Raw genomic sequence first — 26,518 nt, forward strand, 5'->3', positions numbered from 1 at the left:
GCATGCAGCTATTCTGCTATTTGAGTTACAAGTTGTATTTGTTTAACCAGGTGAGAACTGGGTCACCAAAGTTGATGAGCAATAAAATAACGTACGGCAATGAAGCAAAGAGATAATCGGGAGGAAAAGACCAACAGCAGGGTCACAGGAGGAGTCTTACGATTCTGCACTAACTTAACATGGAAGAGAATGCATTTGCCGTCGTGAAAGGTGGCTCGTAAAAGTAACTTTTTAAACCGTTCATTTGTACAATTAAGGTACGGAAGAAGCATTTGATAGTTCGAGGGTGGTTATTGCACTAACAAGTAAACAGACTGGTAGATTTCAAGCGCAATTGCAGTCGTAGAGCGTTGAAAGGACCCCCCCACACGTTGTAGTCTGACGCGTGTGGCGGTGTCGTGGACGAAATACGACATTTGAAAATTATACTCTACAACTAAATTTGATATCGGCTCATTCATCTCCTCCGCAGCACCGCAAACTCCACTGCGGAATGCAGCATATCTCATTTGACTCGACTGGTTAAATAAAAGTACGCCAATAGGGGCGGGCGCTTCCCATTGTGCGCGGAAGAAGGAAGGCTCGGTTGGCTCGGTTGGCTCGAAACCGGTGCCACGTGGGCCTCGTGATGCAATGGCTTGTGACGTCACGGGAGTTCTAAGACGTGTCAAAGGGTGGCAGCACGAGCTTACTCGTCGGCAACTGCACAATTTAAAACGCTGCTTTTTTTTTAACGTGCATTCAACGTCCCAATGTGCGCGTGTTTTAAAAATCAGCCGGTGGTTTTGAACGTTCGCAAGCAGACAAAAGAAAACAAACTTGTGGCGATTGGGAAAATGCTCGTTAAATCGTAATTAAAAGCGAGCTTTTCCCGTCGAATGCTTCCCACGCAAGTGTGTTAGGAACGAGTGTAGTTCAGGTGTTTGTATTCGCGCACTCTCCCCATGCCTCGCCGTGTCACGATGATTTGCACCCATCTGCTGATTGCGTTGGTGCTGGTTGGGGAATTGAGTGGAAGAAGTCTCCACATTCGACATTGTCATGCGTGGTGTACACAGATCTCTCCGATGCGTTTTTCTAGGGAGTTGCACTCCGGGTTTCTTTGGCACGGTGTCCCCAACGTTTCGCTACTGCATATGCTGGGAGCTTTTTCGGGAAGTTTCTTCCAGATGCTAAACCAGCGCGTGGAGCGAAACGTTGGACATCGTCCCGAATGTGAGCAACGCAGCACAGGCCCGAAACACATTGCAGAAATAAACCGCACAGGCGTGAGGACGTTTGCTGTATTTATACATGTGTAGTGCTACTTTGTACATAGAATCACAATTCAATGCCATGCTGCTTTCGCCAAGAAGTACATTTTAAACCGAAGGATAAACACATTAAAAGTTTAATAAAGTATTTTGGGTTAGGTCGCGAAGGTATTAATGTGTCGTAACCCTCCACCACCCGACACAGCCAGTAAGGGATTTGTCACGTCAACAAAACGTGCCAATGAGTAACTACTTCACCCCACGGGTGTGTTGGAGGGAGTGAACCCACACGACATTTACCATTTGAGTTCCGTGACGTTTCGCTGGCGATTACATCCAGCAGCGTGATCGGGCGATTCGCCACAAAGCGTGAAGCCATCCACCTGCTTGCGGTGTTAAATAGCAGGACGACGCCGCACACTGTGACCCTGACAGCCGCGTCAAGGACACGGGTGTACGACGACAATCGCCGTTGTATTCGTCCGTGAATGTCGCACGCAATTGGGGTTAACAAGACCCCTGGCAGCCACGGGAAGCCGCTGCATTTACCACAGTGTCCATTGAATTGTGAACCTGGATCGGGACAGTCCATTGAATGAAGAAGGGGTGACGGGGGTGGTGAATTATTACCATCCCGATTGGACATACTGGGTGATCCATTTACAGTCGGCCGCTCTCCGCATTTCCCTTCGCTCCTCCTGTCACCCCGCGCGAGAGGTCACGGGTTGAACGCTCCACGACCGACAGCCGCCGCCTCTCTACACCCGGGATCAGAACGGGGGCCTGTAGAATATTATGTTGTTATAAAGGGGAGCCCGAAATAAAAAAAAAACGTAAATATTAAAACGGTAATTTTTTTGTTACTTGCATAGTAAAAGTAATTGTATTTTTTCATTTGCTATACGGCCAGATAATAAGTCAAATCGCTAACCTTAAACACCCAGTCGTTCCTAAAAGTTGAAGGTGGTATAGTACTATAGTAATAGAGCAGAATCACTGAACCGGAATTTATAGCTTGAAAGCATTTAGCGCGGGGCCCGTAGCTACAACTACATATGTAGTAGTACATATACATATGTACTACTACATATGTATATGTAGTAGCTACGAGGATAATCCGGCACTGCCCCCACCGCGGTCTGCAAGACGGCCATCGGCCCCACTGCAGTGCTTTGTGCGCACCGACTCCGGCCCGGCTTTAGACGCACTGACCTTGACCCCGCGCCTCAAGGTCACGGCCATCTATGCCCCCGTCACGTGTCGTGCGCGCAGCACATGGCATCGATGTCGATCCCACGTGCGTCCTCTTGTTACGATCACTTGATTCCTCGGCGCCTCGCCACCACCTAAATCACTCCGCTTTCGTTTACGCTTTGAAATGCGGAAAAGCGTCTCGAGTGAGCCGAAGGGAGCAGCTTGTAAATCTACGCCGAACTTCTTTCGCACCGTACGCGGCCAGCCGTGCTGAACGGAGTATGCCGGGAGAATGAAACGCTGAATTTAATTTCAAAGCCTTTACACGCCAATCTTAATACGGTCGTTTATATTTTAATTTTTTTTAAACACTCGCACAATTCGATCAGCTGTTGAGAAGGAGGAGGGTCAGACATCGCTGGGGTATCTCGAGTTGGATCACCCGGTGTTCCACGTGGGAGGCTCTCCGGGCCCTCTGTGTGTTGCGTTATTCATCAGGTGAGCACTTTACAGCGGCATTTAATGTCGCTTGAATGACACGTGGTAACCTAATACTGGTAGGAACCTCCTGGTTACACCAGCCCACGGGATTATTGTGTCCGTCCGTCGTGCATCAAAAAATGGGGGAGGGGTGGGGCTGGGTGGAGAGGGTGGGGTGGGGAGGGGCTGGGTGGGGGTGGGAGGGGTGGAGCTGGGTGGGGAGGGGCTGGGTGGGGAGGGGCTGGGTGGGGAGGGGCTGGTCACCCCGTGGTGCCCTTATAAAACTCAACGTTTAACCTACTCACGCCGGCTTGTGCCCGCCCTCACAGTCGGGCATATTTACGGAATATACCACGCCGCCGTTGACCCTGGCCATTGACCGAGCAACCCAACGGTCCTACCAGCTCCCTCCGCAGGAATGTGTTACATTTACATGCTATGGGGGGGTGTGTTCGCGAATTCCACATCTGAAAAATAAATCGAGCCTAAGATGTGAAAGTTCGGGCGATTTAAAGAAGTGAAACGGCTTCGGAGACATGACGTCACTTGCGTGCTTCGCCCGAATAAAGTGACGTCGCGTGACGTCACTACTGCGATCACTAAGACATTTTACATCGGTCAAGAAATGGACGAGATCTGTAGATCTGAAACATATCTGACAGTCATCCTTACGACATTGTAACGTTTGTCCAGGTCTGCCTATAATGCCAACTCCACATTACTGTGGTCGGGACACGTCTGCTCACAGGACAACCGTTGATGGCAGGAGCTTCACCAATGTGGTACTCATTTTACCACCCCTTTAGACATTGACGGACGATGATGATGGGGTTGAAATGCAATTCCTACGAAGCTGCCAAACCCTATGGGTTGCTGTAAAGGTTGGCGTTACTGGCATCTGAGTTTTTAGGGGTTTGTGTGTGAGTCGGTGATTGCATATTTAATCTAGTGCTGATTTGCAGAGAGCTGTTTGCTTTACAGTGTGATTGTAGATGATTGGTATAGTCAAATAACCACCGGGAATTGTACATATTTACTGCTGTCCTGTACAGATCTTTTTTTTTCAATATGGTGTAAAATAAACGTTTTAAAAGATGAGAGGTTGTTTTTGTCAATCTCCATATACATAAAAGGCAAAGTTGTGATTATGTGTGTCTGTTCAAAATGTTTAGCGTACTTCCCGACATGCAACAAACTGGAAATTTGCCATGTGGGTACTTTCCAGACTACACCATGCACAAATTATGAAAATACACTTTTGTATTTTTATAAGCCCCTCCCCACCCTCCCCTCCCCTCTCCACCCAGCCCCACCCCTCCCATTTTTGGATGCACGACGGACACAATCCCGTGTGCTGGTGGAACTAGGAGGTTCCTACCAATTGATTATTAATGAGGGGGGCTGTTCCATGTGGAGTGACTCAACTTGCGCATGATTATTAGCGAGGGGCGGGGAGTACTCCATATTGAGTGACGGGACCCGCTCATTATTCATGAGGGGTCGGGGGGGTGTCCATTTGAAGGACGTCACCTGCTCATGAATATTAATGAGGGGGGCTGGTCGATGTGGAGTGACGTCACGTGTGTTAATGACAGACATACCTGGGTGATTGTAGTAGATATAAACAACAGCTGGCGAGAGGACTCAGTTCTGAACCTCGCTGTTCGTGCAACAGCTCCGTATATATTTAAAAACATCTTTAGAAACGAATTATTTCTTCTTGGTTCTTTCGGTAAAGTCACGTAGAAGGGAAATAATAAAATAAAATAATTAAAAGTTTTTTTATTATTATTTTATTATTTCCCTTCTACGGTAAAGTCACGTAGAAGAGAAATAATAAAATAAATAAAAATGTATTTCCCTTCCTCGTGACTTTACCGAAAGAACCAAGAAGATGAATCCCTGCAGTCACGAAAGCTTTAAATCGAAATTTAACAAAAAAAAATTGTTTCTGTAAACGAGAACAAAATGTCCGCTGCTGAACGTTGGGGCTGAACAAAACGACTTTACCGAAAAAACCTAAGAATATGAATCCTTGCAGTCACGAAAGCTTCAAATCTATAATTAAGACCGAACGGCACGGCGAAGTATTCACCGGGGCCGCCTTTGTTACCCGGACGCGTCCTGATCGCTGTGCAAGGGGAATGAGATTGTGGGCTAAGAGAACGACCGCTCCACCACATTCCAATGTCCCAGTCATCAGCACAACAATCATCATCATCATCAGCAGCCCTCTGTCACCTTTTCCCGAAACCGAGAAGCGGGGAAAAAAAACCACCCATGAACTCAACAAAAATACCACGGTTTTGTACAAACTATTGTGGGTGTCTCTTAGTCGAATCTAAACAAAAACAATTTGGGGATGGGATGGAGGAGGGGGGAGATATCCGGACCCCCCCCCCCCCCCACGGCACCCAGGGTGGTGGACGATCCAGCCCGGGTCCTGGTGGCCCGGGGCCCCTGGGACCCGGACCGCGCCACGACGCTCGGCCGCCTTCGTCTCCCTTGTCCTCACCACTCCGTCTCCCTCGTCCTCACCACTCAGTCTCCCGCTTTTGCTGCTGATGTTGTGCAGCATCTTGGGATTGAAGAAGAGAAAAAACAACGCATTTGTACGCAGACGTCAAGAAGGGATAGTGTATATGTCGTGTGTGTGTAGTGTGTGTGTGTAGTGTGTATGTAGTGTGTATGTAGCGTGTATGTAGATGTGTATGTGTCTGTGTCCTCCATCCAACCTCTGACCCCACAGCTGCAGGAGGGGGGCAGCTCACGAGGTGTGAGGGCCCAGGAGATGACGCGCCGTCGATAATACGTGCACACGTGGTGCGAAGTTTCGGGTAAAGTTGTCAGTGTCAACGAGATGCATGGCTACATATTACAATTGCTTAATGTTTAAATCTTGACTTGAAGCTTTCATGACTGCAGCAATTCATACTCTTTGGGTCTTTCGGTAAAGTCACGTAGGTAGAAAAATAATAAAATAAAAAATCACGACGTTTCGATCGCAACACAAGCAATCGATCGTGTGTTGCGATCGAAACGTGATTTTTTTATTTTTTCAATCTACGTGACTTTAGCGAAAGACCTAAATAGTTTAATGTTTCCTTTCTCGAAGTAACCAAACAAGTTAATATGTCTCCATTGCTCCAACAAATGCAGTCGCCGTAAGCCAGCCGTGGAAAGTTGCCAAAGTGACCAGTGTGTCATTAGGATTTAAGCAGGAAAGTGGCAACTATTTGATCGACCCAGCAGAGGAGCAGGGGTGGCCCATCCATACAGGTCGCCTCGGGTGCCAAGTGACGTGGGGGTGAAAACATTGTAGGGAAAAAAATACAAATAAAATAACGAAGACGTCATTATTTCAATTCCCGTGCACGTACAGAGGGGATATGAATGTATTGGTTGGACAGACGGACGGACAAACCGAATAATTTTGCCTCTGTTTTAAAAAAAATCCGTTTACAAAAACATTATTGTGGTTAATGCAGACATGAATCCTTGTAAAAAGGTTTCAGTTTAGTTGCCAGAAAAAAAGGGGAAAACCCCTATTATATTTTGGTACTACCAAAGGAGGCCCATATTACTCCTCTACATATGTAATAGATCAGTAATCAGCCACTTAGCATGTGACTCACCTGTAAGGAATTGCGGTGTGTGTTGTGTTACTTAATAATGCGCTTCCAGGCTGGAGGGAGAGGGTGGAGGGGGAAGAGGGAGTGGAGAGGAGGGTGTGGAGAGGAGGGAGGGGGGAGGAGGGAGGGGGAGAGGGCGAAGGAGGGGGGAGGAGGGAGGGAGGAGGGAGGGGGAGAGGAGAGAGGGGGGAGGAGGGAGGGGGGTTGGAAGGGGGAGGGTGTGGAGAGGAGGGAGTGGAGAGGAGGGAGGGGGGAGTGGAGAAGAGGGAGTGACCACAACGCAGGATGCTGATTGGAGGAACTCCTTCGCGCGTGGCGTCCACGGCGACCTCACCGCAGGTGCCTCCATTCGCAGCCTCGCCCCGCGCGCCATCCCCGCTCCTCCACTCAGACCCCGGGCCCGGTGGGTTTCGCGCTCTCGCCGCTCATCAGCAGCCCGCAAGCTTCCCGGTGCGGGAACTCGGCACGCGCGAGGCGAGGGGCAAGCGGTCGCACCTGCACAGAGCCTGCCACGGCGTGTTCGCGATAGGTAATGTGTGTCCATTTACACTTTTGTGATTGTTGTTGCTTTTTCTTAATTCTGTGTAGAACGAAACTCGCATGCCGGATTTTTTGACGTTTTTATTTTTGTTACAGAAGCTGATGGTTAAATAGATATACGGTATAATAAGTGCGTGCATTGCACAGTGTACTGTACTGAAGGGTGAACTGGGAGCGACTCGCCGCGGTTTCCTGCAAATGTGAAATACCATTGCCTTGGTTCGCTGGGGTGACTTGTGGTGGCTGTAGTGGCTGGGGTGGGTCGGCCAATATTGTGTCGGGATTGATGTATTGGGTGCAGTTTTTGCAGCCACCCATGATGAACATACAATATATTCAAGTGTGGCAAGTTTATGGGTTTTCTTCGGTGACTGAGAAAGATGCATGAAAAGAAGTCACATTCTAATTTGGGTCCTCAGAATTTAACATATCGGTTTGACTGTCACGCGACGAACGTTACTCTGCGTGGCGGGGCGGGTGAGAACGTGCCGCCCTCTACCCCGTGGATCCGGCGATCACTTGAAGGCATCTCAGAGGTAGCTCCACGACATCCAATTCCGTGGGCAGCTCTCCAACAACAACAACAGCTGCACGAGATCCGAATGGATTCTTCATCTCATAACCTGAATCGATAGCACAATTGGTATACAATTGGAGGAGGGGGCGAAAATATTTTTCAGCAAAAAAAAAAGGTCACTTTTTAACACGGAGGCATATCCCCAGTCCCGAGAATTAACATTTAGGATGGACTTGCGTGTGACTGACGCACATTCAGTTGCAGGTCATGCGGGAAACTTGCCACCACCGTGTCTGATTGTGGAGAAGAGTGCCTTCAAGTGACTTCATGAGTGCTTTGTTCCGTGACATCATCTTCCCAGAGCCATTCTCCAGCCTCTCCGTTTTCTATGCAGAAGGGCCATTGCCCGAAAAGTTGCCAATGCGCAATTTATTTATTTATTTATTATTTTTAGGTCGTGGCGTTGTTGACGAGTGTGTTGAATTCTCAGACAGCAACAAAGTTTGGAATTTAATAATCGTTGATCTCATGACACAACGCCAGCATATTGCGCTACTATTATTAAAATAATTGTGTTATAATTATAAACATATTCCCTTTCTGAAATCTCAATTAAAAAAAAACTCTTTAAAGAGTTCATCTTAAACTCATTTCTCCAATTGCGCGGGCCTGTCATTGGCACGACGTGCCGTGCATTGTTTTGTGACGCTGTGATCGCGCTATTATTTAGCGCTTGACAATGATTATTATTACGTGCAATTTGGAATAGCATTGCAATGAAGGGAGAGTGTAAAATGCATCGTCGTCTCATCTCTCTTCCCCTTGCGCTTGCAGTGTCAACGGGCAGGACGCGGGCTTTCTCCGCCCTGTTAATAACTGGATCAACACTGAGCAAAGGTTGAAGTTCACCGCCGTGGCTTGCAACCGGGGGCAGCCGGGTCCAACTGCAGCGGAGGCCTTTTGCAAATCGGTCAGCTCGAGGACGCCAAAAAGCGGTGAGTAAAAACATCGCCCGTTGAATTGTCGCGTACGCATGTATTATACTAGGGGTTGTTCAGCGGCGCCTGGGTTAGGGTTGCGGCGCTCATCACAAACATTTACGGCCTTCGGCTTTCGGCCATGAAAGTCACGAAAAAATTGCACACGGACGACGCATTCACGCAAGCACCCGATGCTCCGTTTTGAAGTTTTAAAATGAAACATCTTTGAATTGTATTATGTTTTGAATTAGATAATTTTATTTCTTCATTAAAAGCTTATATTTTACATCTGGAAGACTTCATTCAAAACGACATTTCGTGTGAATTTTCTCTCGTCGTTAAGTCGATGGCCTTGCTGGGGGTCCATTTCGATGCGGACTTTCACCCGTTTGGGATTGCGGGATCGATATAAGGCGACAGAGCTGGCCATGCTAGAATACCACCGTCTGCAGGTCGATTCCAACGTAATCGAACGTCTGTCTCTGCGCCTCAGTCGTTCATGCAGGGGGCGCGTAGGTTTGCAGCGCCCCCTGCATGAAAACGACGGAAAGTGCAGCATTCATCACAGATAAAGTTGTGCGCTTATATAAGAGTATATTATACATCGGAGTAAATGGCTTCAGCGACTGCCGTAAAAAAAACGGTCAGAATTGTGACGTTTGTTGTGGCCGTTGCTTGTCTTGCAAGTTTCTTCAGTAAATGCCAAACTGGGTATTTGCGCGAGGGTAGGGTCACTCTGGGCCACTGTTGAAAGTGCTTGAACTGGCGCGCGTGCATGCATTTGACACCGTCGCGATTTCTTGTCATCATAACGAGTCCTCGTCGTCATCGCCGTCGTCATTGTCATCAGCTGTGATCGACCCGCTGCTGAATGAGACGTCTCCAGGTCGTCGCCATCCCTCCACGGTCTCGCAAAGCGACGGCTCAAGCTCCGTTTTGCGCACGCGAGCTCAATGTCATCGCTCCGTCTCGGGCATCGGCTGCCACTCCATCATCTTCAATCATCGCTCTCGACCGATGGCCATCAGCCCATCTCCTAGCCTCGTGTCCCCTAACCCACCCACTCCTCTTCACACTCTGCCCCGGTGTCTCCCCTGTTGCTCTCTCGACCCCTGCGTTCTTCCTCCTGCCTCTCGGCGTGTTCACAGCGTTCCCTCGTTATTCGCCAGGGAGACGTTCCGGAGATGCTCTTGAAATGATCCACACATCTAAGTGGATAATGATATTGGCCTACGAAAAACCTCTCTCTTTAACGTATTACCGTCGGAGAAGTTCTCTCTATCTCTCTATTTATCTCATGAAACTTTATCTCATCACTTTATCTAATCACTTTCTCGCATCACATTCCCTCTCGTCACTTTATCTCATCACTTTCTTTCTCCACCCCCCCTCTCTCTCTCTCGATGACCAGTAGTCGAGTAGAGGTTCCAGATGCGATTCTCGGATAGCCAAAACCGGGGATGGCAAGTTCGTGAGTAGCCAGGGCCGGGAGGGGACACGGCGATTCCAAGCGTGGCCGCCCGTCTTTGCGTCCTTTGCTCCCTGCCGTGAGACTCCTCACATTTTCTCTTTCAGCAGCTTACGTTTTTGATCCGCGTCGTAGCGTCCTGAAAGTCCGCCACCACTCCGGTGTCTGCGTTGGTTTGCTCTGCTGCTCTCCCGTTATCAAACGGCTTTTCGTTCGGCTCGCGGAGTCACGCTCGGGATCCCCCTCGCTCTACGCCGCCGTTTCGCTCTGTGCGATCCCGCGCTGTATATGCGGCTTTACCTATTTACACAAAAAAAAATCGCTCCGCTCCGCGGTTTGAATTCTCTCTCCGCACAGCTATACAGTCGGACGTGGGACAAAGCTTTGTGTGTACTGTGTGTGTGCGCTGTGTATTGTGTGTGTGCTGAGTGTGCTATATGTGTGCTGTGTGCACTGCACGCGCTAATCGGCAGGCAGCTGCCTCGTCGTGCGGTTCACCCTTTTCTTAGAACGCATCTACTACTGTCCCATGACCTCCTGCACCTAGCTTGTGCGCACAAGGCGCACCCAGCCCGGCGCGAGCGCCGTCCGATCGTCTGTCCGTTGCCGCCTCAGAGTCTGCGCTCGGGATGGCGCCGGTGCTGCTGGCGCTGCTGCTGGTGCTGCTGTCCGTGGTGCTGCTGGGGGCCGCCCGTGCCGCGCGGGCCGTGCTCGCGTACCGCCTCAACGCGCAACGCCTCGCCTGCTTCCCCGAGCCGCCTCGCCGCAGCTGGCTGCTGGGCCACTTCGGCATCGTACGGCCTCGCCCGGGCACACGCACACACGCACGCACACACACACGCACGCACACACACGCACACACGCATACACGCACACACGTGCACGAACGCACATACACACGCACACACACACAAAGATAAAGATGAAAGATCCCCCGTGTAGCCTTAACAGACTGTAGGGGCAAGTGCTGTTAGCGAGCACCTATGAAGGCCGGGAACGGTACACGAGGGGGTGGGTGGCCAGCACCACGCCCGACCGCCTTTGTCTCCCCAGTGGCGATGTTTACACACCGCACCAGGTACTCATTTAAGACTGAGTCGACCTAGGGGAGGCCCAGGACCAGTTCAGATAATCGTCACTGGTGTTGGCCGTGAGCGGGAATCGAACTCGGGTCGCCGGGTTCGTAGCGCAGCGCGCTAACCGCTACACTACCGCTCCCCAAGCACGCACACACACACAAAGATCCCTCGTATAGCCTTCACAGACTGTAGGGGCAAGTGCTGTTAGCAAGTTGCAATCTAATAAGGGCGAAACAGCGCACAAGAGGGTGGGTGGCCAGCACCACGCTCGGCCGCCTTTGTCTCCCAGTGGAGATGCTGACACCAAATCCAAGTACTCATTTGAGGCTGAGTCGACCTAGCGGAGGCCCAGAACCGGTTCAGATAATCGTCACCGGTATTCGCCGTGAGAGCCGCATCACACCCAGAGTGACCGTGTACACAGCAGATGACAACAACACACACTGACTTAAATAAACTAAGATAGGTGATAGAATAAACTGCGTCTATTTAGTTATTCTTTAACGACGCAGTTTGACTATCGTCCATTTCGTTGCAACCAAGACATTCCACAGTGAACCCATCCCCACCGCGTGGTGCCAGCTCCGGGCTCGCGAGAGACCCCAAATAGAGAATTTGGGCCGCTATAAATCTCCACGCGATGACGATAAGCCACTTCGTTGAGTTATCATTTGTGGCCGCGTCGCTTCTGAAAAACGGCTACGCAGCTCAGTGGGTCTTGGCTGGTAAAAAAAAATAGGAATAGCAGATAACTATCAGAGACCAGTCTGACAATGGATTGTAACGAGACCCCATCGGAGAACAGACATTGGTCTATCTGCTGTCTTTTGATGCAATCGAGAGACCGGCCTGTTAATCTGTGGTCTAAACACCCCATGAGAGACTCGCTCCGTGGAAACAGGGACTGCTTTGTTCCTATTTATGCTGCCTTGCCCAAGCTTCTTAAATCCGTCCTTATATATTTTATTAATTAATAATTTATTCTGTTCAGTGACTTGCCCTTTTTTCTCAATTTTGCATCCATGTCATTTTTTGGGGTATTTCTCGCTGACCCCATGGCTCGTACCAGACGTCTGTGAAAAAATAACTTCCACAGAGCTCATCGCGATTCCCCCTCCTCCTCCTGCAGCCCAAAATAAAGATTCTGATTCTTGAATCAAGCCCACGGACCATGCACACTCGGAGAGCGCTCACGGAGTCCGTGCGTGTCCCCTCGCCCAGATCCGGAACACGGAGGAGGGCCTGCGGACCGTGTGTGAGGTCGTGCGTCGCTTCAAGGTGTCCAACCTCACGTGGTTCGGGCCCTTTCCCTTTATCCGCCTCTACCACCCCGACTACGTCAAGTCTGTGCTCATGGCCTCAGGTGGGGGGGGTCTTTGAACTTCGAGGCATTGCCGCATTGCGCTCCTCGGCACGGTGATGCGTTGACGCGGTGTCGTGGTTAAAACATATTCCTGTTTTTTTCATACTTTGATGCGAGCAAAACAATGTCCAATTTTAAAGACAATACCTTGCTGATCTCCTCTACACTATTGCCAGGAATCTCATCTAGTATCAAAATTCGTCCTGGCCCTCCCTTGGGTTGACTCGGCCTTAAATGAGTATTTTGTGGTGTGTAAAACGCCATCACTGGGGGGAGACGAATCGCCTGCGTGTACGATTCTCAACGTGCATCTTCTCGCCGTCTCTCTCTGTGTGTTCTGTCCCCTCTTCCCCCACCGCCGCCACCATCTTTTCCTCGCCGTGAGCAGCGAGCATCGCTGAGAAGGACGACTTTTTCTACCGGCTGCTGCGACCGTGGCTCGGTGAGTTCGCTACCGCGTGGCGACAACCCCCCCCCTCGCACGACCTCACGCAGCCCCCTCGCTAAACCGAGCATGCCGCCCACCGTCCGTCCGCCGTTATCATCGCGGCGTTGTCAGCACTGAACCATGATAACGCGAAACCGCACGCACAAAGGAATGTGTCCGATGAAGCAGTTTTGGCAAATGGGGTTCCGCTTAAAAGTTGACGTAGGCCGCCAGGTCTGCGGTGGTTGAACTGCGACCTCCGGTCTCAATGAAGCCCCTCCGTGTGTGCGGTTGCTGCGGTCGCTTGGGGAGACTGGGGCCTTGTCACCCTTCGTCGGTGCCCCCCCGACGGCCTTCATGGCCAACAGTCTTCGTGGTCATACGGGCAATCTCTTTTGAGTGTCTGCGTGCACGCACGTGTGTTTGTGTACGTGTTTGTGTACGTGTGATTGTGTGCGTGAGTGTGTGCGTGATTGTGTGCGCGTCTCATTGTGTGCGCGTGTAGGTGCTCGCTAACAGCACTTGCCCCAACAGTCTGTTCAGGCTACACGGGGGATTTGTCTTTGTGGCCATTTTTTGTACAGTGTATCTATGGGACATTTTTTTGCCAGTAAGAATGGGCTTCACCCTTTCGGGAAATAAAAAGTGGAGGTGGTAAGATGTTCAAACACTAAATAGATAACTTTTGCAAGGCATCAAATCTGCATTAACCACACACACTGCTTGTAGTGAACAAGCAAACGACACGCTCTTATTAAAATGCATGCGTTGTCTTGGAAACCGATTGGCCTACACCAGAGACAGCGGCCTTGTTTATGGCCTAGTCTCACCAGTGTCAGACCAGAGAACGCCATTAGGTGAACAGCACAAACGCAATGCAAGTATCAAAGTAACTACGTTGAACTTATTTTGCACCGTACGTAGCCAACCACGTTAATCTGAGGTACAGTGCTCACGTTGTCGCCTCACTTTGACATATTTTGCAAGGTCTGCCATTGCTTGTGCAATCCTGTTGCTTGCTTCCTCATGTGATCAGCGATATCCGCTTTCAGATATTTGAAGGAGTGGATTTGACTTGGCTTTGTATGCATTTACGTTGAACTTTTTCGCACAGTATGTGACCAACCGCGCTAATCGTTGGTGCTGGGGAAGGACAACAACACTCAACACAAAAAGCAGTTCTAAAAATGTTTTTTTAGTCTACAGGGTGGTCAAGATGGCTTGTGACCCAAAATTAATTGACCCCTAGTTTTTTTTACTTTACATATTAATTTGTGTTTTCAATGAACCTTACTTTAAAAACTGTGAAGTTTTAGAGAATTAAATGGGGGGGTTCACAAGACATCTGTACCACGGCTGTAGATTGAAAAGTGCATAGCTCCAGCGGCTTACAAATATCGGAAGGAAGAGCATTCCAGACGGCCGCAGGATCTTTTTCTCGTGTATGTTTTTTTTCTGGTGGCAGCTGGTGCAGTAGTGAGTGCACTGCGCTACAAACCCGTTAACCTGAGTATGATTCTCGAATATGGCAAAAAATTAAGTGACAAATAGCATCAGAATTTGTCCCGGGCCTCCCTTAGGTTGACTCAGCCTTAAATGAGTACTTTCTGTCGTGTGTAAGACACCAGCACTGGGCAGACGAATACCTGGATGTGGTGTGGTCACATCAGCACTCGTGTGTCAGCCTGAATAGGTGCTCGCTAACAGCACACGTGACATCCGAGCTGTTTATGAGCATTCCCTAGGTCGACTCGGCCTTGAACGACTCGCGCCGTGCGCAAACATCGGCACCGAGGAGGCAGAGGTCTGCCACATAGCAGTCTCGCGTGCCGTGCTCGCTCACAGTGTACTCGCACTTGCCCCGATCTGTCTGTGCGGCTACGCGGGGGACCTTTGCCTCTGCCACCCCCCCGTGTGCGTGCACAGGGGATGGGCTGCTGCTGAGCCGCGGTCAGCGGTGGTCACGCCAACGCCACCTCCTCACGCCGGCGTTCCACTTCAGCATCCTGCAGCCCTACGTCTCCGTGTTCGACCGGAGCATCTCCGCCATGCACGTGAGGGAGGGAGGGAGGAGAGGGAGGAGAGGGAGGAGAGGAAGGGCGATCTGCAGTGGAGGACGCCCTCTCCCTGTGTCCGCTGAGTGCAGCACGAGGTCGAGGTCGCGACCTCTAAGCGAGCGGTCGGTGTCCCGGCGGTGTGGGGAGAGCGGTGCTCCTCCTTATCTCTCCCAAGTGGAGTGGAGGGGCTGGCTCCGTCTCGATGTCGCTCACACCGAGCCGAGGACAATGTCCCAACTCAGTTCCAGATGGAGCGGATGAGCTCTGTCAGTGTCGCTTTGAGTGGAGGGCCCAATTGAGACCGGCCGCTAGACTAGAGACCGCGTGATTGTTAATAGCGGACTGCCGTGGTTTGGCCTCCGGCGGAGTGGACGGGACTCGTACAATCCGAGCGTCCGGTGCGGTCGAGGACGTTGCCGTGTCGTGTCTCGACGACAGGCCGGCTGGACGGAGATGCTGCGGAGCGGCAAGAGTTCGGTGAACGTGTTCGAGTCGGTGAGCCTCATGACGCTCGACAGCCTCCTCAAGTGCACCTTCGGACAGGACAACATCTGCCAGCAGTGAGCCCCTCCCTCGCTCCCCCCTCCCTCACTCCCTCCTCCCTCACTCCCTCTTCCCCCTCTCCCTTCCTTCCCCCCTCCCTCCTTCCCCCCTCCCTCACTCCCCCTTCCCCTCCCTCTAGTTTCAGAGACCGTGACAAAATTCACAGGAAACCAAAGAGTTTCTCGCATTCAAACGGTGTGCTCCTTTAAAAACATGGGCTATGTGATATAATGGTGACGCTGCGCCTCGCAGCGAGAAACTCCTCGGTTCGATTCCCCGCTTTGACGCCAGAATTTGGGCTCGCGTGAAGTAAGCAAGTCCAGTCGTGAAACGGAGAAACCGCAATGGTGGAATGGAAATGAGCAGAGCGTGGGTGACAGAAACGACGCGGCGAACTCCTTGAACGAGCAAACCGTCGCTAATACAGCGTGCGGTTTACAGCTAGCACGATGACGGTGCAGCAGCAGCAACAGCAACGCACTGGCTCTGAGCATGCTTTATCTCGCTGGAGATGCAAAAAAGATACGGCTAAACACCCTATCTTATCACAAAGGACCCGCACGCGGTATCGTGCCGTAAAAACTATGTTCTCTCGCCACGCGTTAACCTCTCCCCTGGTTACCAACTTGTCCTCGAGTGTTCGGCCTTCGACCCCCATGCATGGTGCCCGAGCCCCTCGCCCGTTCACAAGAGAAACGGTGCTCACGTGAGCTCGACGCGTCGGCTTTCGCAGCCGGTGCGGTGTTACGATTCGTGATGGATATTTGGACGAGACCTCGTGGCGATCTGGCCGGTCGGCGTAATAGCTTGTGGACATGAGAGCCTCCTGCCTGGGCAACTGAAGGTCGCTCAGGTGTGGACACAGCGGTCGGGTTCAGCCGGCAAGGTCAAGTCGCGTGAGCTCGACGTGGGCGGTGGGCCATGGGGAGTGGGTGGGCGGTTGGTGGGGGGGAGGGGGCGGTGGGTGGGTGAGGGCAGGGTGCGACCGGTCCGCGCGTTCCAGCGTCTGAGCCTCGCTCCGCCGCTGTGCAGGGAGTCAAGCCGCTACATCGGCGCCGTCTACGAGCTGAGCAAGCTCGTGATCAAGCGCGAGTTCAACTTCCTGCACTACCCCGACGCGATCTACTGGTTGTCGGCCAATGGGCGCCGCGCGCGTCACCTCTGCGCCCTGGTGCACGACTACTCCCTCGGCGCCGTGCGCAGACGCCGCACCGCGCTCGGCCAGGGCGGCCGGCCGGGGAAGTTCCCGGACTTCATCGACATCGTCCTGCTGGCCAGGGTGGGCGGGCGGCACCACGCGGAGCGTTGTTTGAGTCCCCCGTGGCGGTGGTAGCAGTGGTGGTGGTCGCGGCGGTGGTGGCGGTAGCGGTGGCAGCAGTGGTGGTGGTGACTGTGGTCTCTGCGTCTCTCTGTAAGTCTCTGTGTGACTCTGGGTCCCGAGACGACATCAACAATGCAATGCATCTCACAGTAAATGTAGTTGAATGGCTAAAGAAACCCTGACGTTGATTTATAACATTTGCTGTAAATCAAAAAGTTCAGCGGCTTCTCCGCAATGTACCGTACGATTTTAAAAGAAGAATGATTACGTTGGTGATGATGGTGATGGTTTTCTTTCAGGATGAAGATGGAAAGGGGATGTCGGATGATGACATTCAGGCTGAGGTTGACACATTCATGTTCGAGGGTGAGCACAGGACACCACAGCCTTCTAAACGAAACTAACTAAACTAAACTTTTCATTTTAATGGGTAAGGCACGCTGGGCTGTGTAGCTCTTTTTCAGAAGTGACCTGGCTACCAGAAATTATTGCTCAACGAAGTGGCTTATCATCACGTGGACATTTATAACAGACAAATACTCTAAACGCGTGATGTTGATTCTAAATGTGGAGGGAAAAACCGGAGGACCCGGAGAAAAATCCACGCGACCACGGGGAGAGAAAGAGACACGCAAACTCCAAATTTACAACAGGCATCAGGGTCGGGATTGAACCCACGACCTCCTGTAACCTCCGTGTGAAACAAAGGCAGCCGGGCATTTGTGGTGTTGGCAACACCACCGCCTGTTGTGTGCTGTGCCAGGCTTGACAGGTGCTCACGAACAGAAGTCATCTCAACCTTCTGTGTGTGCGTGTGCACACGTGTGTTCATGTGTGCATTTAGCGGTAGTGTCGCGTTTAGCGCGCTCCGCTACAAGCCCAGCATCCCGAGTTCGATTCCCGTTCATGGCCAACACCAGCGACGATTATCTGAACAGGTTATGGGCCTCCCCTAGGTCGACTCAGCCTCAAATGAGTACCTGGTGAGGTGTGTAAACATCGCCACTGGGGAGACAAAGACGGCCGGGCGTGGTGTTGGCCACCCACCCTCTCGTGCGCCGTGCCAGCCTCGCTAGCAGCACTTGCCCCAACCGTCTGTTAAGGCTATACGGGGGAGATTTGTCTTTGTTAGTACCGTTGTTGTCGTGCGCACCGTGTTCATGTCTAGGCCACGACACGACGGCGAGTGGCATCAGCTGGGCGCTGTACAACCTGGCGCGCCATCCCGAGTACCAGCAGCGCTGTCGCCAGGAGGTCACGCAGCTCCTGCAGGCCAAGAATGGAGGAGGCCTCGAGTGGTCGGTCCCCACCACCACCCCCCCACTCCAACCACCACTCCCCCACCCCCCATACTGGTGCTAACAACGATGATGCTGATCGTGTTGTGTCTGTTGGTCTTGATATTGCTGTTTTATCTGCTGCTCCTATGATGGTCATCACGTAAATGGTGATGGATTGTTCTCCTGATGTTGCTTCTGATTTTGGCGATTCTCTGCATACACTATTTAAACAAAAAAAATTGTTTGACCAGATCAGGCCCCACTGAGCGACGTAGCTCTTTTTCAGAAGCGACCTGCCATTCACAAGTGACAGCTCAACGAAGCGGTTTATCACGTGGAACATTTATAGCAGCCAAATACTCTTAAACGCACGTTTCTAATGTGGAGGGAAAAAACCGGAGGACCCGGAGGATAAAAAGAAAATCCACATGACCCTTGCGGGAGAGACACGCAAACTCTAAGTGTCAGGGACGGGATAAAACCCAAGACCTCCTGTACACTAGGCCAGGAAGATAACATCTCCTAGCCACCGTGGTTAACTGCTGTGCCAGGCTCAGTACGGTCGGTCACGGAACAGAGCGTTGTTGTTGTGGGTTAACTACTGTGCCAGGCTGGGTGCAGGAGGTAATGGCACAGAGGTGCTATGAGTTGACCGAGATAACTGGCAGATGCACCATCTGGGGAGAGAGAACAGCGCACATTCCATACACACCGCACACTCCATACACACCGCACACTCAAAATCTTCACGCCACCCCCCGCCTGACAGGGATGACCTCTCCCAGCTGCCCTACCTCACCATGTGCCTCAAGGAGAGCCTGCGGCTGCACCCGCCCGTGACGGCGGTGGCGCGTGCCTGCACCCAGGACGTGACGCTCACGGACGGACGCGTCATCCCCAAAGGTGACCGCTTTTGGTAGCCGGCGACGGCGTCATTCCCCCCGCGTCTCCGATTAAAGCGGTTGGTTACGTACGGTGCAAAAAAAGTTCCACATACTGTACGTACAGCTTGCCGTAGGAATGAAAACGCCGCGCGAAATGCAAACAGCTCTTCTCTAGTAGCCACACTAACGAACTCACTAGTTTTATTTTACCTGGTTAAGGCTCACTGAGCTGCTATGTAGCCGTTTTCTCTGAAGCGGCCTGGCTATTACAAATGAAAGCTCAGCGAAGTGGCTCTTCATGTGTAAATGTATCGCAGTAGCCAAATACTCTAAACGCGTGATGTTGATTGTGAACGTGGAGGGAAAAAACCAGAGGACCCGGAGAAAAATCACGGGGAGAGAGACACGCAAACTCCAAATATACAGCAGGCGTCAGGGTCGGAATCGGACCCACGACCTTCTGCAGACCAGGCGAGGTAGTTGACATCGCCTCGCCACCGTGATGTCGTGGCGCTTGGGTGACCGTCACAGTTTATTTATTTCCAATTTTTTTTCAGCAAATTTTATTCTAAATGTTTCTTTTCTCGGAGTCGCGTGCTAAAGAACCCGAATAATGGCACCGGTTTGGAACGCGCGCAGGGCACTGTGTACTCTCGCCCTGTCTTAGAGAACGGTCGTGGATGTCACAGAGGTGCTTCAATGTAAGTGTGGCATGTTTATCGAGTCTCACGTTGATTTTGTTTAACCAGCTTGGGAACTCGAAGAGGCCAGGATAAGTCTTCATTTGCAAGAGTGACCTGGGGTAGTAGTCTGCCAGTAGGGGGCGGTGATTGCTGTTCTGTGTGTGATCTCAGTGATCTTAATGATCTCCGTGATCTTAATGATCCCAGTGATCTCAGGGAACCCGGTGATCCCGAGATCAGTGATCACAGTGATATCACCGAGATCAGTGATCACAGTGATATCAGTGATCTTACTGTGATCCCAGTCGGGTAATGACAAATGACCCCTTGTCCCCCCCCTCACCCCCCGCTCTGCTGTAGAGATATTTCTTGTCACATGCCAGTCAAACTCAACATTTTTATTGGCGGATTTATTTAGCGATTTAAAAAAAAATATATTTACGACAAAGCTGTTTGCGCATTCACCGGTGACCGACCCGAAACCCGTCACCTCCCTAAGAACCCGGTTTGTTCACAGGCAGCTGCCTGGACTCGAACCCAGGCTGTAGGCAGGTTGGCTGGCAGGCAGAGAGGATGTATCCACAGCATAGCAAGTAGGAGATCTCAAGTAAAATGGAGATGCAAGGACAGATCTTGATAGACACGTGAAAGCCCTCATCTGTGTGAGGAATGGCGTGATGGTGAGATGTGGTGGTATCAACAGCATTGGCCGTGATGACTTCTGAGTTGATGATGACGACGACGACGACGACGCACGGCTGTAATCCGGTGAGTTGTGGATGTTCGGGTTGGTGACGTTGCGTTCCGCTGTGCCGTTCCAGGCAACACGGTGATCATCTCGGTGTTCGGCACCCACCACAACCCCCTGGTGTGGCCGGACCCAGAGGTAGGGGACTCGGCCGTGATGCCGCAGCCGCCACTCCCGGACTAAGCAGCGATGCCTCTGTAGCGCGAGTGGTACCACCGCATCTGTATGCGTGCACGTTGAACTTCTTTCGCACCGTACCCTAGCCAACCGCGCTCATCCGAGGTGCGGGGGGATGGGCGACACGCTTTCTGCCGCCATCTCGGCTGACCTGACACCTTCCACCACGAGATCCAATCACAGCCCTCTGCTCGAAAGACACGTCCACGTCAGCCATGTTGTATGTGACACTCTGCAGCGCCTCCACGTGGCTTTGGGCGACGCTGTTTGTGACGCTGCGGTATGACAGCCAATGAAAACGCTATGCCACAACGAGGCGGCTCTCCGCCACGCACAATTGTCGGCATTGTGGACTTTGATTAAGCCCTTTGGTACGCACTGCACATCGTCATTAGGTGCACACGCCACCGTTTTGTCAATCCACTGCTGGATGACAGCCTCCTAACACCACACGGGTCACGGAGCTTATTTTGACCACTCGTCACCACGCCGGTCAGTACGGGTTGGTAACGTCGGGGAACACAGACAACGGAGGGTAGTGCAGTACAACAATGATTTTTTGTGTAATGACTCTCTGCTGAAACATATAGCTCCACAGTAGTCTACAACACCTGTTTATAAAACTTAACTATTTTTATTTACCAGGTAATGCCCCCCTGAACTATATCGCTCTTTTTCATAAGCGACCTGGCTATCACAAATTATAGCCCAATGTAGTGGCTTATCGCGTTGAAATGTATCGCAGCCAAATAGTAAAAATGCGTGATGCTGATTCTAAATGCGGAGGGAAAAACCAGAGGACCCGGAGAAAAATTAACGCGACCACGGGGAAAGAAAAGTGCAAATATACGACAAGCGTAAGGTTTCAAGATTGAACCCACAACCTCCTGTAGACCAGGCGAGGTAGTGAACATCTCGCCACCGTGGCACCCCGCGTAGCGTCTGTGATCCTGAGAGGTTTGGGCACGTTCTGGGTGCCTCGTGGGCCTCGTGATTGTGGAGAAGCGAGCGATGATGGGCAGGATGTTAACTACCTCGCCTGGTATACAGGTAGTGGGTTTGATCTCCACCCTGACGCCTGCTGCTGTATATTTGGAGTTTGTGTGTCTCTCCCTCCGTGGTCGTGTGGATTTTTCTCCAGGTTCTTCCGTTTTTTCCCTCCACATTTAGAATCGACATCATGCGTTTTGACTATTTGGCTGCTGCTTTAGGTTTCCATGTGATAAGCCACTTCGTTGAGCGATCATTTGTGGCCAGCTCGCTTCTGAAAAAGAGCTACACAGCCCAGTGGGACATTACCTGGTAAAATAAAATAACAAAAATTGTTAAGTTTAATAGTTTGCTGCGCCGCGTCCCATTCCAGGTGTACGACCCTGAGCGGTTCAGCCCCGACAAGGTGGACAAGATCTCCCCTCATGCCTTTATCCCGTTCTCCGCTGGACCCCGGTAAACATCGCTTCTATCACGAGCAAGGTTGGGTTGGCGGATCGCTGGCGACGTTTCGCCAGTAAATACAACTAGTATCATCAGGCGGACGGCCAGATTTGTGATGAAGCTAGTTGTAATTACAACTAGAATCATCCGCCTGATGAAGCTAGTTGGAATTACTGGCGAAATATCGTGCTCAGATTGTAAATGTTGTGGAATTGCTCTCCAACACACCGACGTGCTGTACTCGTAAAGAATTGGCATGTTCTGTTTACGTCACAAACCTTACTAATTGGCTATGTTGGGTGGTGGCAGGTTTAAGGATACATTTATATTCATGCGATCTAACAAAAAAAAACTCTATTATGGATGATATTGGTTGTGAAAGCCTAATACGTGTTAAACTAAATTATTCCTATTACAGGAACATAAAAAGTATTTTTTTTTAAGCAGCAAAAACTTATTTATTGGGGGGGGGGGGGGGTGGGCATTTAGATCTTAGGATAGTTTCATCAGGGTAATTTACCTAATTCCATTTTTTTAATTAAATATTAAAAGTAAAACATGAATTATTTCCGGATCAAGCTGCGTTTGCATCACAGCCCCCGCGGGCTCCCGGAGGAGCGTCGCTGACCCCTGGGCGGTACCGCGGATCGCACTCTGAGAACCGCTGCGCTATAAGAATGGCAACCAGTTCCAAACGTAGCGCCGCGATGCGTGTACGAGCAAGCGGATAGGAACTGGGAAACGGTAGCGGAGCGGTTGACGCGCTGTGCCACGAACCCAGCGACCCGAGTTCGATTCCCATTCATGGTCAACACCCGTGATGATCACAACCGGTCCTGACGTGTAAACATCGCCATTGGGGAGACAAAGGCGGCCGGGCGTGGTGCTGCCCACCCACCCCCTCGTGTGCCACAGTGCCGGCCTCGATAGGCGCCACTCGCTCACGGCGCTTGCCCCGACAGTCCGTTAAGGCTACACGGGGGATCTTTGTCTTTGGGGGGGCGATGGCGAGTTGCCGAGCGCGCTGCACTACGAACCCGGTGGCCCGGGTTCGATTCCCGCTCCACGGCGGGGACGGTATGTTAGTGGGGCCTGGTGGGAGATCTTGGATCTTCGTGTCTTTGAACAGGAACTGTATCGGGCAGCGGTTCGCGATGGCCGAGATGAAGGTGGCGCTGGCGCTCACGCTGGCGCGCTTCCGCATCGCCGTGGACACGACGTGCGCCGTGCGCCGCCTGCCCGAGCTGGTGATGCGCGCCGAGGGGGGGCTCTGGCTCACCGTGGAGCCGATCGGCGACTCTCCCTCCACCCCCCGGCACTGAGGGGCCGCGGGCAGCTCGCTCCACCAACCCTGGGTGTCGGTCGACACACCGCCCCGGGAGGGGGGGGGGGAGACGGTAGCGTGGGAGACAGGCGATCCTGAAATGCTAATTATTTTTAAATTTCAGTCTACGTTAACAAGTAAATGACAATTTTTCTCTGTTAATATTTTCATAAAACAATAATGTACCAATTTTCGAGGTCTCGAGTGGAGGACAATGCCCCCCCACCAACACCCCTCCCCTTGGATCCTCCACCACCGCCCGCCGGTTTTTCCCTCCATATTCAGAATCAACATCACGCGTTTAGAGTATTTGGCTGCTATACGTTTCCACGCTTCGTTGAGCTACCGTTTGTGACAATAGCCAGGTCGCTTCTGAAAAAGAGCTGCACAGCTCAGTAGGGCCTTACCTGGTCAAATAAAAATAGTTCATAGATTTTTTGTAGTTTATTAACCTCCCCCGGTGTCACGTTCTATCACCACGGTATCGGGGCTCATGACAATGGTGGCACTGGAGATGTGGCACGCTCTGTGGCCCCTGGCGAGGTGCTCCGTGGTGCTAGGCTCCTCCAGGAGGTGCCGTGCTCTGCTTTTTACCGCAGTCCCGCGTGTCTCGGTGTCGCTGGATTATCGTCGTCATCCTGACGTTGGTCATCCTCACGGCGGCAGCACGCTCATCGCAATAGTGCCGTCGTCCGTCGTGATGTAGTCAGTGGTGGTTATTGTGGTGTCGGTGGTGATTGTGACCGGTTGGATGCGCTGTTGTTGATGATGGTGTGGGGATACATGGGCGAACCACACACACATTTGAATGATTAATTTTTATTTTTTTACTTGGTGGGGCTGGGGGGAATTTAGCCCCCCATTAACCCCCCTAAATATACAACTGTAAACGCATAATACACATGCAGCACATAAACACAATACAAAACACATATACAAACATAACACTGTACTTATGATTCAAACAGCAGAGATTCTAGATTAGCAGAGATTCTCTCAACTGCCAGATAGAAGGGTAAAAAACCAATTATCATATTTTTACTGGCAAATGAGGTTCCCATAGTGCCACTACCTGTTATCCGTTGATACTTCTCGGCATCGATCTTCTTTCCCAGAGATATTTTGCGGTTAAGAAGAGCAACCCAGAAGTGGCAGTCTTCTTCTTGTCGCACGGCTGCTGGCGTAGTTGCAAAGGCAACAACTACAATTTCACATTCAGGGTGGTCAAGCCCAGACAACCGCGTCAGGGACAGCGGGAGCGTAAGATCGCTGTGATGATCTCGCCTTCGTATATTTGCGGATCGGGGCCATGCGTCGTTATACTTCGTACGGCCTGATCTGCACGACCACAGTCGCGCACTGCTGCCGGAGAGTTTTTCATTCACCATTTGTGCATCGGGTATCGTCCGCATCAACTGCCGTGGTTTGTGCAGTGCAATGCTGTTTAGGGTGGAGCACGAGCTTCGTGGAAGTGGCAGTAATTTCCTCCTATGTATCTATACTCTTTGGTTCTTTCGGTAAAGTCACGTAGGTATAAAAATAATAGATCACGACGTTTTAATCGCAACACAAGCAATCGTCATCAGGTGGGACTACAGCAAGAAAAAAAACTGCTGAATGTATCTGTTGTTTGCAGTCAAGGGACGTTGCCGTGGTGTAACGGTGAGCAAAGTGGAACTTGCAACCCGGGGGGGCCGTCAGTCCCAGGAACTAAAATGATCTGCAGGCCTCATTGACGTCAAACCCCGTAGCACCATTTGGCAAAATCATTCGGTGACCGTGCGTCCAGAACGCAGCTGCAGCGTGGGTCAGCCCAAAATAAATACATTCGTGAAAGAGGACTGCAAGATGACTGCAGGTAATTTAAATCGCGACCATGAGCCACGCTTTATTTAGTGAAGGAGACCTGAGACCTTGTCGCATACCTGTCAACCCCTTATCAGTGCCCTACCTTATCACAGACCAATTCAGACCGTATTGGTCACCCCGTGCCCCCTTATAAATATCAACGTTCATCCTACAAAGTCCCATCACCACAAGGGAGAAACACAAACAAATAGGCACATAATATTATTAAGCAAAAACTGCTGTGTATTAATTTTGATCATTGGTGTCACTGATGCTACTCATCATGCTTGCTGTGCTCTTGCATGCTTCTGCTTGCTTGATATGTGGATGCACACAATCAGGTTGATTGTTGTTCCCCGTATTGAAGCGGCTGTATGCCGCATGGACATGAAAACTCAGTTTCCCTGTATAAGAATACGGGATAAACCGTCTGAGGTGACAGCTTTGTTGTCACAGCTGATGAGGTCCCACTGAGCGAAGCCGTTCTGTCACAAAGCACGGACCAGAGGCCAAGACCTTCGGAACACGGCGACAGTTACAGGGCACTTGAGGGAGGGAATGTGTGACCCAACCGGATTATCCAATTGTTGACCATGTTCATGAAATGTAATAAAATCTAATACGCGTTACGGTAATGTATCCCGATGGCGTGACCGGGTTTTTCTGTCTTACAAGGAACATTCACGGAGTGCGACGCCATGATTTAGGTGAAATATCACGTGGGCCCTAAAATACTCTTAAACAAAACGTTGATTATAAACGTGGAGGTGAAAAACCGGAGGACCCGGAGAAAAATCTATGGAAAGAACGTGGCCGTTAGGGTCGGGACCGTACCCAAACCTCCTGTATACCAGGCGAGGGAATTAACATCTCACCACCGCGGTTTTGTTTGCAGAAGACGACGTCCATTCTGAAACAATATTGAACCGCAGATAGAGATGTGACTCGGGCCTGTGATCGATAATGTAGCCAACCATGCCAATCGAAGGTGCGAGGGGGGGGGGACAACAAACTAAACGCAAAAAGCAGTTGTAAAGAAATACAAGCAGTTGTAAAGAAATGTATCCCACTTTGGACGATGCATATTTAAAAAATTTTAACCGACGAGGCCAAGAAACTGGTCGCGTATGAGGCACTGGGAGCTTCAATGCAGAATCTTAATCGCGTGTAGAGGGTTTGACGGTAAATGTGTAGTAACATACATGGTGCCACGAGGGTGTTTGCGCCAGCTACTGTTACAGGAGTGTAGCTGTGCGTCTGGAGCATCTCTCTAGCACCAGAGTAAG

At 51.1% G+C, this 26,518-nt stretch overlaps 1 protein-coding gene across 2 annotated transcripts; it reads left to right on the forward strand.

Annotated features, from left to right (window-relative positions):
• The first annotated feature begins 5,745 nt into the window (after positions 1–5,745).
• On the forward strand, positions 5,746–25,840 carry LOC144947696 (cytochrome P450 4F3-like). Of its 2 annotated transcripts, XM_078876996.1 has the most exons (15): positions 5,746–5,764; positions 6,915–7,088; positions 8,451–8,611; positions 10,680–10,858; positions 12,365–12,506; positions 12,895–12,948; positions 14,860–14,987; positions 15,429–15,550; positions 16,566–16,812; positions 17,154–17,220; positions 18,023–18,152; positions 18,904–19,037; positions 20,523–20,587; positions 21,990–22,072; positions 23,190–25,840. In XM_078876996.1, the coding sequence occupies exons 4-15, from the start codon at positions 10,694–10,696 to the stop codon at positions 23,380–23,382; spliced, it is 1,530 nt and encodes a 509-aa protein (XP_078733122.1). In that variant the 5' UTR covers positions 5,746–5,764; positions 6,915–7,088; positions 8,451–8,611; positions 10,680–10,693; the 3' UTR covers positions 23,383–25,840. The 2 variants fall into 2 exon arrangements, with proteins under 2 accessions (XP_078733122.1, XP_078733123.1); XM_078876997.1 differs by lacking the exons at positions 5,746–5,764; positions 6,915–7,088 and adding an exon at positions 7,535–7,635.
• Positions 25,841–26,518: the final 678 nt, after the last annotated feature.

Source organism: Lampetra fluviatilis, chromosome 46 (assembly GCF_964198595.1).
Source record: "Lampetra fluviatilis chromosome 46, kcLamFluv1.1, whole genome shotgun sequence".
In the NCBI taxonomy this organism is placed as follows: domain Eukaryota; kingdom Metazoa; phylum Chordata; class Hyperoartia; order Petromyzontiformes; family Petromyzontidae; genus Lampetra; species Lampetra fluviatilis.

Coding starts and splice junctions, on each gene's coding strand:
- LOC144947696 (XM_078876996.1), top strand. CDS start 10,694: ATGGCGCCGGTGCTGCTGGCGCTGCTGCTGGTGCTGCTGTCCGTGGTG. Junction 10,859..12,364: donor TGCTGGGCCACTTCGGCATC/GTACGGCCTCGC, acceptor CCCCTCGCCCAG/ATCCGGAACACGGAGGAGGG. Junction 15,551..16,565: donor CAGGACAACATCTGCCAGCA/GTGAGCCCCTCC, acceptor GCCGCTGTGCAG/GGAGTCAAGCCGCTACATCG.